The 16,435-nt window shown below is 50.7% G+C and overlaps 1 protein-coding gene across 1 annotated transcript; it reads left to right on the top strand.

Annotated features, from left to right (window-relative positions):
* The first annotated feature begins 11,729 nt into the window (after nt 1-11,729).
* Nucleotides 11,730-12,513, top strand: LOC123430038. The gene is made up of 2 exons (XM_045113963.1): nt 11,730-11,792; nt 11,888-12,513. Exons 1-2 carry the CDS (start codon nt 11,750-11,752, stop codon nt 12,337-12,339), a joined length of 495 nt encoding a protein of 164 aa, XP_044969898.1. The 5' UTR covers nt 11,730-11,749; the 3' UTR covers nt 12,340-12,513.
* Nucleotides 12,514-16,435: the final 3,922 nt, after the last annotated feature.

The following is a 16,435-nucleotide window of genomic DNA, read 5'->3' as shown; positions in this document are numbered from 1 at the left end:
TTTGCTGTTTGTTACCATATAATTTTCGAAGGAAGGTGTTGGACGTGAACGGGGGGATATATGATTTCCCTTATTTGCTGTTTGTTACCATATAATTTTCGAAGGAAGGTGCTGCACGTGAACGGGGGGATATTTTTGGTTGCTCTGGTAGAGTTTTCGTCCGTCAAACTAATATGGTAGACGCACATTTCTGGTGGGCCTGCCACAAATTGAATGGTTAGATATAATTACAAGATCTGATCGTAAGGTTATAATTCCTCTGCGGGAAATTGTGTAGCTTTGCTTGGGGTGACGTAACGATGAATACGTTGGACTGTTTATTAGTAGTAGAGATTCATTTTTTCTTTCAAGCGGGATCTTGAGCAAGATGATCATTTCTCTAGGTACCACTACTATCATTGCTATGATAGTTGTCTTGTTTCTATCGCTATGTTCCGCTGCCTACCACCTGTTGATGTCAACCTCCCAACATTTCCATGAAAATCCTCTAATCCGTACACATCCCATCAAACCATTGTTTGGTTGTGTTACCACTTGCTCAGCCTTCTTTTAGCGTTGTTAGTTACAGGTGCAGTTGCTATCCATGTGGAAACATGGGTTCCTTGTTATATCACCATATTATTGCTATTTAATGTAATTCACCTGTATACTTAGTAAAAGGTGCAAGGCTTGACCTTCTAGCTCGGTGTTTTGTTCCACCTTTAATGCCCTACTTACTTGTGTACTGTTGTTATGTTCCATATTGAGCGCTTCTAAGATGCTTGGGGTTGTTATGGGGACCCCCTTGACTTCCGTTTTGGGATAAACTCATTTGGCAAGGCCCAACATTGGTACTATTTTCTTAATAATAACTAAAAAGAATCACATAGGAGACTGATCACCCATGGATAATTAATCAACCCCCTGGTTAGTGCTCCTCATGAGGGTTGGTCCAACCGAGAGCACTGTGCGGGGCCAACCCAGGGAAACTTGGGTGATTTCTATCAGGCCTTCGTACACGTTGCTTATCCGATGTGTCGTGAGAATGAGATACGCGACTCTTATCAGGGTCTTCGCCATGTCGGGCGGTCTTGCTGGACTTGTTTTACTCTTGTCGAATGTCTTGTGTGAGGGATTTCGAGGATACTTTGGGCTATCTCAAGGTTGAGGTTTTCCACCAGGAATCCAAGGAGATCACGTGTTTCTTTTGGTCGAGGTTTCCAACGGAGCTTGTGGTAGTTTGTGATGGACTAGTTTGAGCACCCCTACAGGGTTAAATCTTTCTAAGAGACTTGCCCGAGGTTATGTGGCAACTTGGAAACTTTGTTTAACACCCGGTCATAGCAAACCTGAAGTAAACTTAATTAAAATATGCCAACTCTATGCATAACCATGACTGTCTTTTCTCGTGAGCTATATATTCGAGAGAGGATAAAGTGGGGTTATGTTTGACATAAGTAAGTGTTCAGATTGCTTCGAGATCATTATTAGTTCATGTCTGTTTATGCGTAGACCACCCCCTCTTGTTCTCGTACTCGTAAGTTAGCCACCCAAATAAATACTTAGTCGCTTACTGCAGCCTTAGCACTTAAACATAGCTCACCCATTAAGCTTTGGTAGTCTTGATACCTATGAAATGAGATTGCTGAGTCCCCTGTGGCTCACAGATTACTACAACAATAGTTGCAGGTGCAGGTAAAGCGGTACTTTGATGTGAGCGCGATGATTGTTCTATTTGGAGTTTTCTTCTTCTGTTCATCATCGTTCTATGATGGGTTCCAGGCCGGCAGCCTGGGATAGCAAGGATGGACGTTGTTTTCTTTTATCGTTTGATTTCATCCGTAGTCGGACCCTACTCTTCTACATGGTGATTGAATATATTGTTGTATTGTGTTGTTCATGTTGTAACTTGTGGCGAGTGTAAGCCAATTCCATATACTCATCTGTTCTGGACATATACTTGTAACGATATCCATTCTTGCAAAACGATGAGATGCGCTACTATCCCTATCGAGGCCCTTTAGCCAAAATAAGGATAGGATCTCATCTTGGGCATTACAGCCCTCACGCCCTACATTCCCCTTTGGCCCCCGACGTCAGAGAAGGGAGGCTCATCGATGGAGCCGCCTCCATCACCGCACTTCGACTCACTCGGTCCACATCCCGAGGGGACCGAGAAGGGTGCACCTCACGCCGTGCTCGTGCTGCTTCGGGTTCGGTGACCGGCTTTGCGCCGCCATCGGGCCCCTGTGGCGGCGCGCCCGAAAGAGTCGAGGGATGTTATGTGGCCTACCACAACACGTGCACTCACAACACAATAGACTATCGGGCCTTTCTCGAGTGAGCTACGGTGCCGGAACTGCGTCACCCATGTTGCCGGGTGCGAAGTTCACCACGGCAGCAGCGGAAGGGATGAACTCGGGGACCGCCCTCTCCAGGGCCGGCGCGACCAACCTCTTGGTGACAGCGAAAGCCGTCTGCCTCAAGAAGATGCTTGGCGCGGGTGGCCTTGCGACAGACGCACCCAGGATGGCGCCGCCTTACCACATGGACCATGCCCCCCGGGGGGAAGGGTGTCGCATGAGACGCTGGTATCATGGGCCTTGCGCTCTAAGCCAGCACTCGCCTCCCTTCGGTGTAGGAGGTCACGCTAGGCGCCCTCGTCAGGCCATGCCCGGGGGCTCCTGCGTGGAGCCGCCTGGTGTGGCTGATGTGATGAGGGGAGCCTTGGGAACTCGTGGAGGAGCGCCATGGCGCGTGCTCACACGAGCCGAGAGTTTGGTGCTAGGCACCAAGGGCACATGAGTTTGCTGCTTAAGAGATCATCAAGCTGCAAGGGGTATGGGCCACGCACGCCTCGCGAAGCGTCGGGACCTCGAGGGATCATGAAGCCAAAGGAGCCAGCCACTCCCCACTAGAGGGGTAGAGCCCCACGGCATGTAACGTCAAGCGGCCTGACGTGCCCGCGACATCTTGGCCGTCAGGTGGCTTTTGGGGTTGTTCGGATCAAGCAATTCCTTGTATTTTGCATCGCCCCAAGTGGATGTTTCCTGGATATGTAATAAACTTGATTAACCTTCACTTGAGATGGTGTCATTTGTCTGAATCTTAAGCTCTAGTGTCTCACCACTGCTGGGAGCTGGCGTGCCCCCACGACCTCCCTATGATGGTTCCGCGGTGGGGGTTAGACACATCGTATGTGTTAGGACTTGTCCTCGCAGCGCCGAGAAATCAAAGTGACCGAGCTCTGACTCACGAGCTGGCCACCTGTGTTAGTCATCTCGCTAAGGTCCTCAGTGTCACACCCTCCTAAAGAACCATCGCAGGCAGATCAAGGGGATGCGGCTTGGCTCGCGCTACCGCATGGCAGGAGCCTCGCTGTGTCCCATAACAACTCGCATAACGACACGCTCTTGTAGCCACACAGTGCACGATGGCACTCATGTTTGGGCCACACAAGCGCTGCGCCGACATGCGTACTCCTACACCGAAATTCACAGAAACGCCTGAACACTAGGTTAAATACTCCTTAGCTTTGGGCTTGGGGTATCCGCCCAATCATCATCACCCGTGACACTCTCACGTAAGAATTACTGGGTTGTATACGCCCAGAGCCTCCTAAGTGGAAGGCGACGACGAGCCGCATCATGGCCTCGGTGAAGGGCTCCTCCCACTCCCAAGTGGAAGTCCCTATGCTCCGCGCTGATGGAATGTCTGTCAAACCGTGACTACGCCCAAGCCCTAGTGGAAGCCCCTTGCATTGCGCCTGGGGAACTATCGAAGAAGACCTCCCACGGGCCACAACTAACCCACACTGACCCGTGCTGGACACGTAAGTCACACTTCTTTTAGGATGACCCACGCTAGATACAGCTGCCGCATTTCTTTCTAGGTTGACCCATGTTGGATACGGCATCCACTTTTCTTCCTTTCTTTCTTCGACTTGTGAACGAGCTTACCAGGCTGACCTGTGCTGGCTATCTCAGCCGCACCTCCCCTTTTTGGACTCCTAAACAAGCCGCCTCGAGTTTTAATGAAGGTTTTGATCTTCTAGTTTTCGCGAAGTTTTGTTGGTTTTCTCTCGTCTTACTAAGCCTACGCCAAGTGGAAGCCCCATCCATCGCACTGGGAAGGAGACAATGAAGAATGCCTTCGGGGGCCGTGCCACCTTAGGGTGGAAGGCCCTTTGTCCGCAGCCGCACGTTTCCCCCCACGGCACGCACCCATTGGCTTTACCTTGGGCCTCACACTCGCGGGGGCTGGGTGAGGTGGCTTTGCCTTGGTCTACCCCGGCGGTGTTGGGAACCTAGACACCCGTGTTCCTTCTTGCGGGCACACCCACGCGCACGTCACGTCATCAATTCCTTTGGGGCATATATTTCTCGTGCAAGGCCCAAATGCAAGCGGGAAGTGCGTACCATCGGGACAAGGCGTTTCCTCTGCGGGATTTCCGTGAAGGTGCGTCGTCATGTCGGCCCCGCAACCAGCGATCCCTCGGGTGAGGCGCTCACGCGCTGAAGGCGGGCCCCTGAGCGTCGTGCCTCAGTAGCCCTTGTACTCATGCTCGGGGGCTGGGCCTCAGCGACACGAGGCGTCGAGATAACCTTGAAGAGGGTTCGAGTTCAACAAAGAGTAACATGGAGAAGTTCTTTTTTGACTCAAAAATAGTGTTCGATTTAAAGCATGAAGGACATAACCCATTTTTACACGCCCCCATGGGGCCATCATGTTGCATTAGAGGAAAGGGAAGGCGACACAAAAGGAGGAAGATCGGGCTCTCAAAGCACCACCGCTGGGGACCTCAACGCTGGCGTCACACGCGCTTAGTCGGAGTCCTCCTCATTGACATGGGCGCCTGGGAAGCCATCAGAGCCGCTGTCGCCCCCGCTCCCCCGAAGGAGGAGCTACCGCTGCCGTCGGTGCCGGAGGGGTTGTTGCTACAGCTACTGTCACCTGCCATGTAGTAGTCTAGGCGGCCGCCGATGCTGCTGAAGGACTTCATGAAGAGCGTGGCGGCCCCATCGAAATTGAAGTGGAGGACGTTCCATTCCTGCAAACCTTAGGCAGGGGCGAACGACTTCCACCGACGCCCCAGGAACATGAAGCCGAGGGAGTTGAACTCCGTTGCCACCCAGGTAGGCTCGTGAAGCAGCCGTGTGGCTGTAGCCACACGCCCAGGGGCACAAGCTCCTCCATCTCCTTCGCAAAAGAGACCAGGAGCCGGAGCCAGGTGTGAGGCGTGCCTTCCATCTATACAATGAAATCGTGGTACGCGTGGCGGAGTGACTTTGGGACTTAGGAGGCCGGGTGTCTGTGTTGCTCCACCGGCCCCATCCGCGGCCACCTCGTCCACCCTGCCCACGAACGGAACCCCTCTCGCGGCTGCTCGGGCTGACACAAGCTGCCGGCAGGGAGCGCCCACGTCCTCGGGAGGTGCCTCGAGCGCGGTGATGGGCACACGGGGGTGGCATCTTCCCCTCACCGGACGTCGCGTGCCCTCTCACCCCTTCACTTCTTTCTACTTCTCGACGACAAAGGATCTCCTTACTGGTGCCATCACTGTGGGACTGACAAGCAAGAACGAGGAGCAAGGATGAGTATGGTGGGATAGAAGACCCTTCCCGTTGCCGTTATATGGGGCCTCCAAGTGGGTGTTCAGCCCGTGCCTTCTTGCCTGAATTCAGCGGCGAAAGGTTAATGGGGGCAATGATGGCCCCGTGCCATGCACATGCTTTATGTCACCAACAAGCGGTTGCCGAGGCTTCATGGGGAAGTGGGAGTGCCACACGCCTCATCGCGTGCCACATGTCACACTTAACTCTCACATGAAGAGGGTCCGCGCCATCTCGATTCCCCTTGCCATTCGAAGCGCACCCATTGCACATCCGCGGGATGCACTGCTGGGCCCATGGGCCTAGAGAAGCCCAGGGACGTTTGCTTGCGCCCTCGCGGCGAGCGCTACAACTAGGGGACGGTCCATCAGCAGGCTGCACGGACAAGGCCCTTGTGAGGGCACCAGCCTCGCGAGGCTCGCACAAGCAACCATCATCAAGGGCTTCGAGGCGCCCCCACGGGGCCGTGCCGAGAAGCTGCCGCCAAGGTATTCATGGGGTAGGATGGCCAAAGGAACGCGAAGCAATAACCTAGTCAGGTAAGGACGAGTACTAAGAAGCACTCAGGGGCTGTCGCCCCGAGGCCGACATCGGGTGTTAGGGGTGAGGGCCTCGGGAGCCGTGTGCAACGGGACCCCGTCGGCAGAGCACATGAAACACGTGAAGGGCAATAGGGGGGCTCGCGAAAGGGAAAAGGCACCCCAAGCATAAAAGGCAACCACTACTTAAATAGAAAGTATATTACATAATGTCTGACGCCCTCCAAGGGCCAAGTGATTCTTGATGCAACCGGAAAGGGATAGAAAATCCTAAGCAGAGGGGGCGCTGTCCTCGTTGTGGCTCCCGGAGGCCCCGACGCTGAGGCTTCCACTCTCCTCGGAGGGAGCAGCTTGGATGAACTGCCCGACCAGGGAATCCACGTGCTCGCGCACCTCGTCCCTCAGAGGGCTTTGAAGCTCCGCAGATACCGGCTCCATCACGCAGGAGAGGTCGAATGCGGGGTCGTGGCGACACAGGTTGGAGAAGACGCATGTTAGCACGCTGTCCAGGAGGTCGCGCGCGTTGGACTTGATGTCTTCGTCCACCTTGTAGACGCCGATTCCAGGGCCTCCACAACCTTGAGGAAGAAGTCGAGGTAGCCCCTGTCACCGTGCGCAAGTGGCAATGCCGGGGCGTCCTCGACGAAGCGGCAAAGCGCGTCGTTCGCGCAACGAGCAAGCTCCAGGAACTGCTTGGCATGCTGCGCCTCCATCAGGGGCACATGCGCCGTGTTGGCCCTGGCCGCGTGCACGACATCGGCGGCTTTGCCAACTTGGGCCTGAAGCGACGCCAACTCCTCCTTAGCATGCTCCTCGCCCCCACGGGCGGACTGGAGGGCGGATTGGGTGTCCTGCAGCTGAGCCCTAAGTGCGCCCACCTCCTCTTGGAGTATGTCGCACCCAAGCTGGAGGAGGTTTTCCAGTCGGGCGAGCTCGTCGTGATACTACTCCAGGGCGGCCGCCGTCTCTCGGGCCACCCTCACGTCCACACCGGAAAGGGCTTCCTCGCTCACCACCGCAAGGGCGGCCTCGTCCACAAGAATGCGCCCCTCCAAGGCCTCGAGGTGCTCACGCTCCGCCTGATCGTAGGTGTTCCCAGTAGTCTCCCGCTCGCGGAGGGCTACTTCCACCTCCCTCTCGATGATGGCCGCCTCACTGAGGGCTAGGTCTACCTAACGCTGGCGCTCCGAGAGGCAAATATGATGGATTGGGCCGCACGCCCCTAGGGCCTTGTCGTCTTCCCGGAGGGGGCTGCGGGTTCTCCGGGCCTCGTTAGGACAAGCATAGAGGCAGATGCCACCCTAGGAGGCGGCGAGCAAGAGGACACTCCCGACGGGGCAACACGGCGCCTCTGGGGTGTCGGCTGCGTGGGAAGTTCAGTGATCAGATTCATCGGGACACACAAGGTACACGAGGAAAAGCAATGGCGACGGTGCACTTACTCATCGTTGGCAGCCCAGCGCTGTCGCGTTGGGGCCGACGACAGCTGCGAAGGCCCCGCGCGTGCCTCGGCGCTTGAGGCATTGGTCGACATTTTGGGAATGGGGGTACCCAGACCTACCTGCCCGCGGCCCAGGGTTGGCCCACTCAATCGACGAAAAACCAATAGGTCCGGCACCACTCAAGGCAAGGCCCTCGCGAGGGGCCAAGCCTCGTGAGGAGGAACAACATCTAGACCAGCACGGGGCTTCCTCACGGCCCCTCCGGAGCGGCAGATAGTGTGAGGCGAGATCCGGCCTCAGGAGTCTAGGCTGACGTGGGGGAAGGATAGGCGAGCAGTAGACAGCAGGACGGTGCAGCTTCTCCTTTAGTGCAAAGAGAGCAAGGACGCACGCAGGTCTCCAAGGATCTCCCAAAGGTTTCCATTTCAGTGCAACAAGGCCACTGTCGGATTTCGGGTTCGCAAAACCCTAAGGATTCGAATACTAGGGCGTGTTCGAAGATCTCCCCTTCTACGCCTCGCCTAACTCACTACTCGATGGAGACGATGAAGGACTCACTCGATGGCGGGGGGAACACAGAACACAACAGTTTACCCAGGTTCAGGCCGCTGCGAAGCGTAAAACTCTACTCCTGCTTTGGTGGATTGCCTCTCATGGAGGTTGATGAACGAGATAGTACAGTGATTTTGTGCCTCCGGAGGCCAAGTGGCTTAGTGTGTTGTTCTACCATCCGAATGAACTCTCCCCTCTCAAGTATCCTACCCTATCTATTTATAGCGGAGGCCCGAGTCCTCTTCCCTCATCGCTTCGGAGGGAAGGGATCCCACAATGGCCAATTTTGAAGGGGAACAGGGGAACATGCTCCCCCGTCCAAAGGTGGTCTTCGCCTGTAAAGTAACTGTCCGCGCCGCAGAGACGGGCCCGTGGGTGACGTTTGCCCTACTGGTGGGGGGTTGCGGCTTTGTTACACCAGAAGGGAAACCTTTGGAAGATGCCTTTGGAAAACATGTACGCTCCCGTCTCCTCTGCACCAAAGGGGGAACTATCCCGTCCTCCCATCTACTGCTCGCCTGTCCTTTCTTGGTGTCACCCTTGACTCCTGAGGCCCGGCCCTGCCTCGGAATATCTGCCGCTCCGGAGGGGTCCTGAGGAGCCCCCGTGCGGGTCTTGATGCTGCTCCTCCTCGTGAGGTTTGGCCCCTGACGAGGGCCTTTCCTTGAGCTGCGCCAGGCCCGTTGGTTTGCTCTGACGAGTCGGGTCCGCCCTTGGCCACGGGCAGGCAGGTCTGGGTACCCCCAATCCCAGAACGCCGACAGTAGCCCCTGGGCCCGCGGTGTGCTCGGGTGTACTTCAGGGTGGAACCTTGGGGGCAGCATGAGATGCCGTGGGCCAGGCCGACGCGCATCACGCTGCTGGTTGTAATGCCCCAAGAGTGTAACTTGCCATATTTGGAACCTTCTGTATGTGGGTCCATCCAGTGAGTGTCTTGAGAGTTCAATGCATGTGTTATTTCATGTGATGTCACCTTGTCTTGTTTCCCATTGCATTCATGAATCCATTCATCCATGCCTATTTGTGTTTGTTTCCTTGTGATCATGTGTATGTGGTGTGATGACATGTGATGATATGTGGTTCTATGTGAAGTGTGTGGAGTGGTGCAATTGTTAGTAGGATGCAACTATGCTAGGTTCCAAAAACTTCCCCCTCTCTATTTATCTCAAGCTCTATATTCACTTGCTCCATCCCTGTTTCAAAAATGCCCATGCTTTAGTATGATTTGTGGTGGATGTGATGCTATGATTTTAGTGATTTGAAACCTTGTTTGAGGGGTGCAAATATTCACAAAACAGTGGATTTAATTCTGTTTGGTAAATATTTATTTGCTCCAAATATTCCTTTTCCATTTTTTCAAATAGATCATAATTCCTTATGACTAGGGGCATTTTTGTTTTATTTTTAGTCTCAATAGATTTGCCTATGCATTTAGTTTTGTCTCTGTTTGTTTTAAATAGGAAAACCCTAGTGGGTTTTTCCTTTTTCTTATCTGGCGCCTTCGAGTGGGCTCTCTCCCACTAGCCGGCCCAGCTTCCCTCGCGCGCAACCCTTTCCCTGTAGACGGCGTCTTCTTCCTCTCCTTCTTCCGTCAGTTTCGTCAGAGAGAGAGACAACGCGCCAGCGAGCAACGCCATCTCATGGAGGTCGAGGCCGCGCATCCCTCGCCTCCTCCTCCTCCATAAATACCCCTTGGAGTCTGTGCAAGGCCTAGGGTTCCTCCCTAGCGCGGCAACCTCTTTCCCCATCTCCTCCTCCCTTTCAGTCGTCGGCAGCAGGTAAGAGGGCGAGCTCCTCCGCCATGGCAGTGACTTGATGAGGTCCTCGCCGTCGCTCCCGTGGCTCTGCATCCTCTCCAACCCCTCGGCGAGCACGCGGGGACCTTCAAGGAACCCGTTCCCGCAGCTAGGAGGAGCGGATCTTCATTGCTTCCCCTACGTCGACGGCGTTTGCTTCCTCTCCGTCGATCCCCTCCGCCGCGTCTTCTTCCACTCCTTCCTCTACCTCCTCTCCGGTAGGCACGACGTCCTCGTCCAGTGGGTGAGCAAGCTTCTTCCTCCCCCTTTGCTGTCGTCGTATCGCGAGTAGGATCCCGTAGCCGCGCCATTCCCTGTCGCCGGCGCCGCCGCGCGTCGTGGATCAGTAGTTGTAGGCCTCCTCGAGTAGAGTTAGTTGTAGAAATGGAACCGTGGGAGCCTCTACTCCCTTCCATCGATGAGCCGCAGTGCAATTTGATGTGTAACACGGGTGAGGTGCTTCCCCTGTTCCGGCCACCGTCGGGCAGAGGAAATACCAGAGGGGGTTGCTCAATAGAGTTTACTCCCCTTCTCTATTAAGATCCGAGCGTGTAGCATAGTGGCAGGTGGGTTTGGGTGCTGTAGGCGGTTGTGGGTTCGAGTCCCGCAACGCACACCCCTTTTGCTATTTCTTTTTTGGCACAGTAGCTTCAGCAGAGAGCATACCCTGCTTCCTTCTCTGTTCCTGTCGAGCCACAACACACCAGCCCACTGGTGTTGGTTGCTGGGGTGATCCAGGGGGTCTTGGGTTCGATCCCCCCAAGCCTTTTTTTCATTTCTTTTGCTGTTTTCTATTGCTTACTATATTGTTGCTGCATCTTGCTTATGAAGCAAGGTTTGGTTGCCAGATAAGTATTCCAGCAGGTTGCCTAGTTATTTTTGCTAGTTTGTGTAGAATGCATGTGTAAGCTTTGTGTGTATGTGTGTATGTGTGAGCTAGTGATGTATGTGGTGTGTGTTCAAGAGTGTGGATGCACTAGCTTGTGCAAGGTGTGAGTGTGTGTGTGTGTGGGTTCCCCCCACATACTTTGTGTTCTTGTTGTGCTTATGCATATGTCTATATGTGGTGCAACTCCTATGCATGTGTGCTTGTGTGGTGCAAGCACCCAAGGAGTGTGTAGGTGTATGTCATATGTGCATGTGAGTGTGAGATTTCCATGTGGAGTTGTGTGTGTGTGGATGTGTGCGTGCGTCACACACATGCCCAAGGCATGATGTGCCTTGATAAGCACCTATGTGCAAGTTTGTAAGTGTAGGTGTAGGAATGCATGATGAGAGTGTAAGTAGTGTGTGTGTTCCAACTAGCATGTGTAGGTGCTTGTTTTATGTTGTGCTTGATGCACAGGCGGAGCTCCTGGTAGGGCGAGGTGTGGCGCTCGCCCCACCTTGATTTACAGGATTTTTTTTATATATGTATACACAGCCCGCTGCATACGGTATAGACGGTATACACAGCCTGTCAGGCACAAACAGCCCGTCACGCCCATGCCCCGTCTCCCTTCCACGGTTCCACCTCGTTTATTTTCCTCGCTTCGAGCAACCAGCGTCTGCGTCTTTGCTTTCCTCGCTTCGAGCCACGGTCAAAGAAACCCTAGCCGCCGCCACCAGCAGCGCGTTCCCGTCTTCCCGACGGCCAGCAGCACGCAGCAGCCTCGGCCGGTAAGTAGCAGGGCACAGGGGCGCAGGGCCGTACCTCGCGCTCGCAGCCTGCAGGCAGCGACGTCGGCGGCACGGGGGCCGGCGGCACCGCGGCGGCACGGGGGGCCGGCGGCTAACAGGGCCGGCGCGGCGACATGGGGGCGGCGTTCAGCAGCCAGACCGCGGGCAAGATGGACAGGAAGAGAAAGAGGGCCTCAAAGACGAACGGGAGAGGTATATTTCTGAATTTTAGTGTCAGTTTTAGTCTTTCAGAGAATGTATTAGCAATTTCTGATGATTTTAGAGACATTTTCTGTGATGGATTGCAGGTTTGGCAAGATATTTTGAGGTTGTTGGTAGTGGCAGTAGCTCCAATCCAAATCCAAGTACCCACGAAAGTCGGAATGCTACAACCAGTCTTGAGGCTACGACACATTCTGTTCATCAAAATCAAGCACATGTTGAACGAGTTACAGATCCCATGGAAGGAGATAATGCAAATTTCACAGCGGAGGAGAATGTTGATTCAGGACTTGAAGGTATAACCGTTTTTTGTGTAGATGACATACAAGGTGATCTAGGACTTCGCATTCCAATAGATAGATTTAGCCTCAATATTAGAGATGATGTTAGATTTGCTTACCTAGAGATGGGTCCAACTCAACCAATTGATCACAATTTTCCACCAAATAAAGATGAAAGGTGCTTTCGGCCAGCATGGTATAAGGACTTTGATTGGTTGGGTCAAAGAAAGGAATCCGGAAGTGAAGGTTGCATTTGATGAGCTATGTCCTAAAAATGCCAAAATGACTTCTGGAATCATTCAAAAAGCACTTGCTAAGCATTGTGCAATGGCGGTCACCAAAGCAGTCAAAGAAGAGATGGATGGTTGCCTTTTCTCTGTTCTTATTGATGACTGTCGTGATATTTCAGTGAAAGAACAAATGGCCGTGGTTGTGAGGTTCGTGTTGAAGTATGCTAAGTACTTTTGAGTTTGTTCTATCTAGAATAGTATAGTGAACCAACTAATTGTATGATTTTCGTGCAGGTTTTTGAGCAAAAAAGGGGAGACCATGGAGAGGTTTTTGGGCATTAAGCATGTCCCAGACACAACATCAGCATCTTTGAAGAAGGCATTATTGGAGGTTTTTGCTAAACATGGTCTGCTTGTTGCAAGACTAAGAGGGAAAGGGTATGATGGTGCATATAATATGAGAGGAGAATTTAATGGCCTTCAAAAGTTAATTCGTGATGAGAACCCACATGCTTTCTATATTCACTGCTTTGCTCACCAACTTCAGTTGATAGTAGTTGCAGTTTCGAGATGTTGCAAGGGCGTTGAGGATTTTTTCGACTATGTGACCATGATTGTCAATCTCAGCACTTCATCTTGTAGGAGGAAGGATATGTTACTTGATAAGCAAAAGGAAGTTCTTTTGGCTAAGATTGAGGGAGGTGAGGTGCCCACGGGAAGAGGGAAAAATCAAGAAACATCTTTAGTTAGACCGGGAGATACAAGATGGGGCTCTCATTACAGAACTTTATCTCGCATTGAATCAATGTGGGATGCGGTGATAGAAGTTTTGGGCATTGTTGAGGATGATGTGCGTGTTCCATGTAGGGCAGGAGGTTTGGTTCATAAAAATGGAGACTTTTAGCTTTGTGTTCATCCTAAAGATGATGTTAAAACTCCTTCGTATGACAAATGATTTATCTCTTCTATTGCAAAAGAAGGATCAAAATGTTGTTCAGGTATGTGATGGTTATGTTGTAAGCATGATATATGTTGTTCGTGTAAATTGACTTGCATCTAACCTTGTGAATTATAATTGCGTCATTCCAGGCAATGCCATTGGTTACGGACGTGAGAACACGTTTGATCAATTGGAGAAATGATGGTTGGGAGCCACTATTGGAAGATGTTAAAGCATTTTGCACCAAAAATGACATTCCAATACCAAATATGGATGACATGTTTACAAAATGGGGGAAATCAAGAAAAGGTGGAAGAAACAATGTCACTGCTGATCATTTTTTCCGTGTGGACACTTTCTATGTTGCTATAGACTCCATCACTACAGAGTTTGATCATCGTTTCAATGAGGTATCTTCAGAGGTGCTCCAAAACTTCTCTTGTCTTGACCCAAGAAACTCATTTTCTAGGTTCAATGTGGTTAAGCTTGCACAACTCACAGAGATTTATCATGCGGATTTCTCTAATTATGAACGTGAACACATAGAAGATAACCTTGAGCTATTCATTATTCATATGAGAAGGGTCCAAGACTTTAGAGCTTGTCATGATATTGCAAGCTTAGCTAAAAAGATGGTTGAACTTGAAAGGCATATCATGTTCCCTACGGTTTATCGCCTCATTGAGTTGGCACTGCTACTACCGGTGCCCACGACAACGGTTGAAAGGGCCTTTTCAGCAATGAAAATCATTAAGACCGAGTTGCGCAACAAGATGTCCGGTTGCTGGCTTAATGACTTGATGGTGTGTTACATTGAACGTGGGATATTCAAAAGTCTAGATCTTGGTAAAATCAAGGGAAGTTTTCAAAAGAATGGTAGGGCACTGCCATTGCCTGGGTCCTCTAGGCGCCATTAAAGCTTCACTATTAAGCGGTATGTTTTAGATTGTTATTCTATTTAGACAAACATGTTTACATTTTCTTTACCGCTTATTCTGTTTAGGATCATTTAAAATACTAATGTACATTGTGTGTTAGCAGCTGTATGTGTTACTTGTGTTATATACGTTGGTTTCACATCCAACTTTTTTGGGCTTGGAGTTCGCCCCACCTTATTTTTTTTTCGTCCTCCGCCACTAGCTTGATGTATGTGTGTGTGTGGTGATGTGCTAAGGCACATAAACATGAGGTCTACCCCTCATGTGCACCATTGGATATGTGAGTGTGTGCAAGTTCATGTGAAGTGATGAGCTAGTGGAAGCACATGTGATGATACACTATTCACTTCTATGTGATTCCATGTATAGTTTCTTCTTAGCTTTATGTCCATTTGTTCTATGCAAGTGCCTATGTATTATATATGTTTTTGGGGTAGAATCATCCCAGCAATCCAATGGTGGAATCAGATTCCACTTTGGAACACTTTCTGGGAACGTCACTTTTTTTTTTCAATGTTTAGAGCTTGGTTCCATGTGATGTGATGAGCCCAAGAGGTTGACTCCTTGTTGGGGCAGTAGAGGCTGAACCCCTCTATTTCATGGTGTTGTTGTTTCATGCTTAGGAGTTTATATGTGCAAGTGGTGCTTACCCAAAGTAGGCATGTGGCTGAAATTTCAGCTTAGTGAAAATCACAGAAAATCTGTGATTTTCACTAAGTCTGAGAAACTGCTGATATTTTCTTCCCTTGTAGTTGTGCTTGCAAAAGTTCATGTGTTGGGAATCAACCCTTGCAATCAACTGGAAAGTTGTAGCCTTTGTGTTCGTCTAGCTCTCTGTCAATTTTCATTCCATTTGGCTTCATGTAGATATTGTTTTGGGTGCTGTCAAAATGCTTCAGAGCATAAACAACTAGTGAGAATCTGAGAATTTGACTAAGTCCGTGAAAACTGATATTTTTGTCCAAGTTAGCAGTTGTAGAACTTTCTGTGTGTAACTCCGTTGTACTATCTTTTTTGTTAATGCTTGTAGATCTTTTGAATAGCTTCTGCCACATATCTTCTTTGGCACATTTGGGTGGCTGTAGGTGCTTTGCATGTAGCTCTCAAACTGCTATGATGCTGTTTAGGACAGAGTGCATAGTTTTGATGTTTTGATGCTTGTGAGTGCATAGTTGATGGGGTGGTGATATTCCTTGCACCACCCCATCCATACTTGTTTGTTTTGTGATTTGACAACCTGGGAATACCAGAAGTATGCCATTGGAGTGTGTTGTGATGGATTTGATCCGTACTACTCCATTTCTTGTTTCGTTGTTTCCGGTTGATCCGTAGCTCCGTTCGTAGCGTTCTTTATATTTTTTTGCATCGTTTTCTCATGATGCATCTCTTTATGTCATCCTCATGCATGTCAAGATATCTTAGAGTGAAGTTCTGTCTAGAAGTTTGTATTTTCTTCTCATGCATGTGCAAGTGACTAGAATAGAGATGCATGTTCATTTTCATCTCATGCGTCATGTGTTTGTTGCATCTTGTTGTGATGTTGTTCATTGGATGCTATTTTTATGTTGGGTAGCACCGGGATCGGAGAACGATTACGTGGATCCGGAAGAGTACTTGCAGGACGAACAAGAGCTGTTCCAAGCTGAGGACATCACAGACAAGATGACATGACCTTGATTCCATCTCTAGACTTGTTATGCTAGATTCACGTTTCCTTCGTCATATGCTCGCTGCCTACCACTGAAACAATTGCCTCCTGATATTGCCATGAAACCCAAACAGTATCCCCTCCTAGCAAATATGGAATGGCTAAGTAGGCTTCCTCAGCTACTAATGTTAGCATTGCTAGTTGCAGGTGCATTTGTCTCATGTGATAACATGAGTTGATATCATTATGTTAAATCTGTTATTCAATTAATGCACCTATATACTTGGTAAATAACGGAAGGCCTAGCCTTTTGCCAGGTGTTTTGTTCCGTTATTGCCGCCATAGTTTCCGGCTACCGGTGTTTGATTTCATAACTGATCGCTCCTAACACGTTCGGGGTTGTTACGGGGACCCCCCTTCATAAATTGTGTAGTGTTAAGACTTGTCCGGCACGACCCAACATTGGTTTTTAATTTGCTAATCACTTAATAATAATCTGCATAGGGAATAGCTACCCCGAGGAATTAATCAACAACCTGGGCCAGCGCTCCTCATGAGTGTTGGTCCCAAATGGACAGACTACGGGGCCACCGCAGG

Source organism: Hordeum vulgare, chromosome 2H, assembly GCF_904849725.1.
Source record: "Hordeum vulgare subsp. vulgare chromosome 2H, MorexV3_pseudomolecules_assembly, whole genome shotgun sequence".
Classification (NCBI taxonomy): domain Eukaryota; kingdom Viridiplantae; phylum Streptophyta; class Magnoliopsida; order Poales; family Poaceae; genus Hordeum; species Hordeum vulgare.
This window is presented reverse-complemented; position numbering and strand designations above follow the sequence as displayed.

What these genes read in the sequence shown, in the direction of transcription:
- LOC123430038 (XM_045113963.1), top strand. Translation starts at nt 11,750, where the DNA reads ATGGACAGGAAGAGAAAGAGGGCCTCAAAGACGAACGGGAGAG. An exon ending in CTCAAAGACGAACGGGAGAG is followed by an intron (nt 11,793 to 11,887) that starts GTATATTTCTGA and finishes GATGGATTGCAG; the next exon opens with GTTTGGCAAGATATTTTGAG.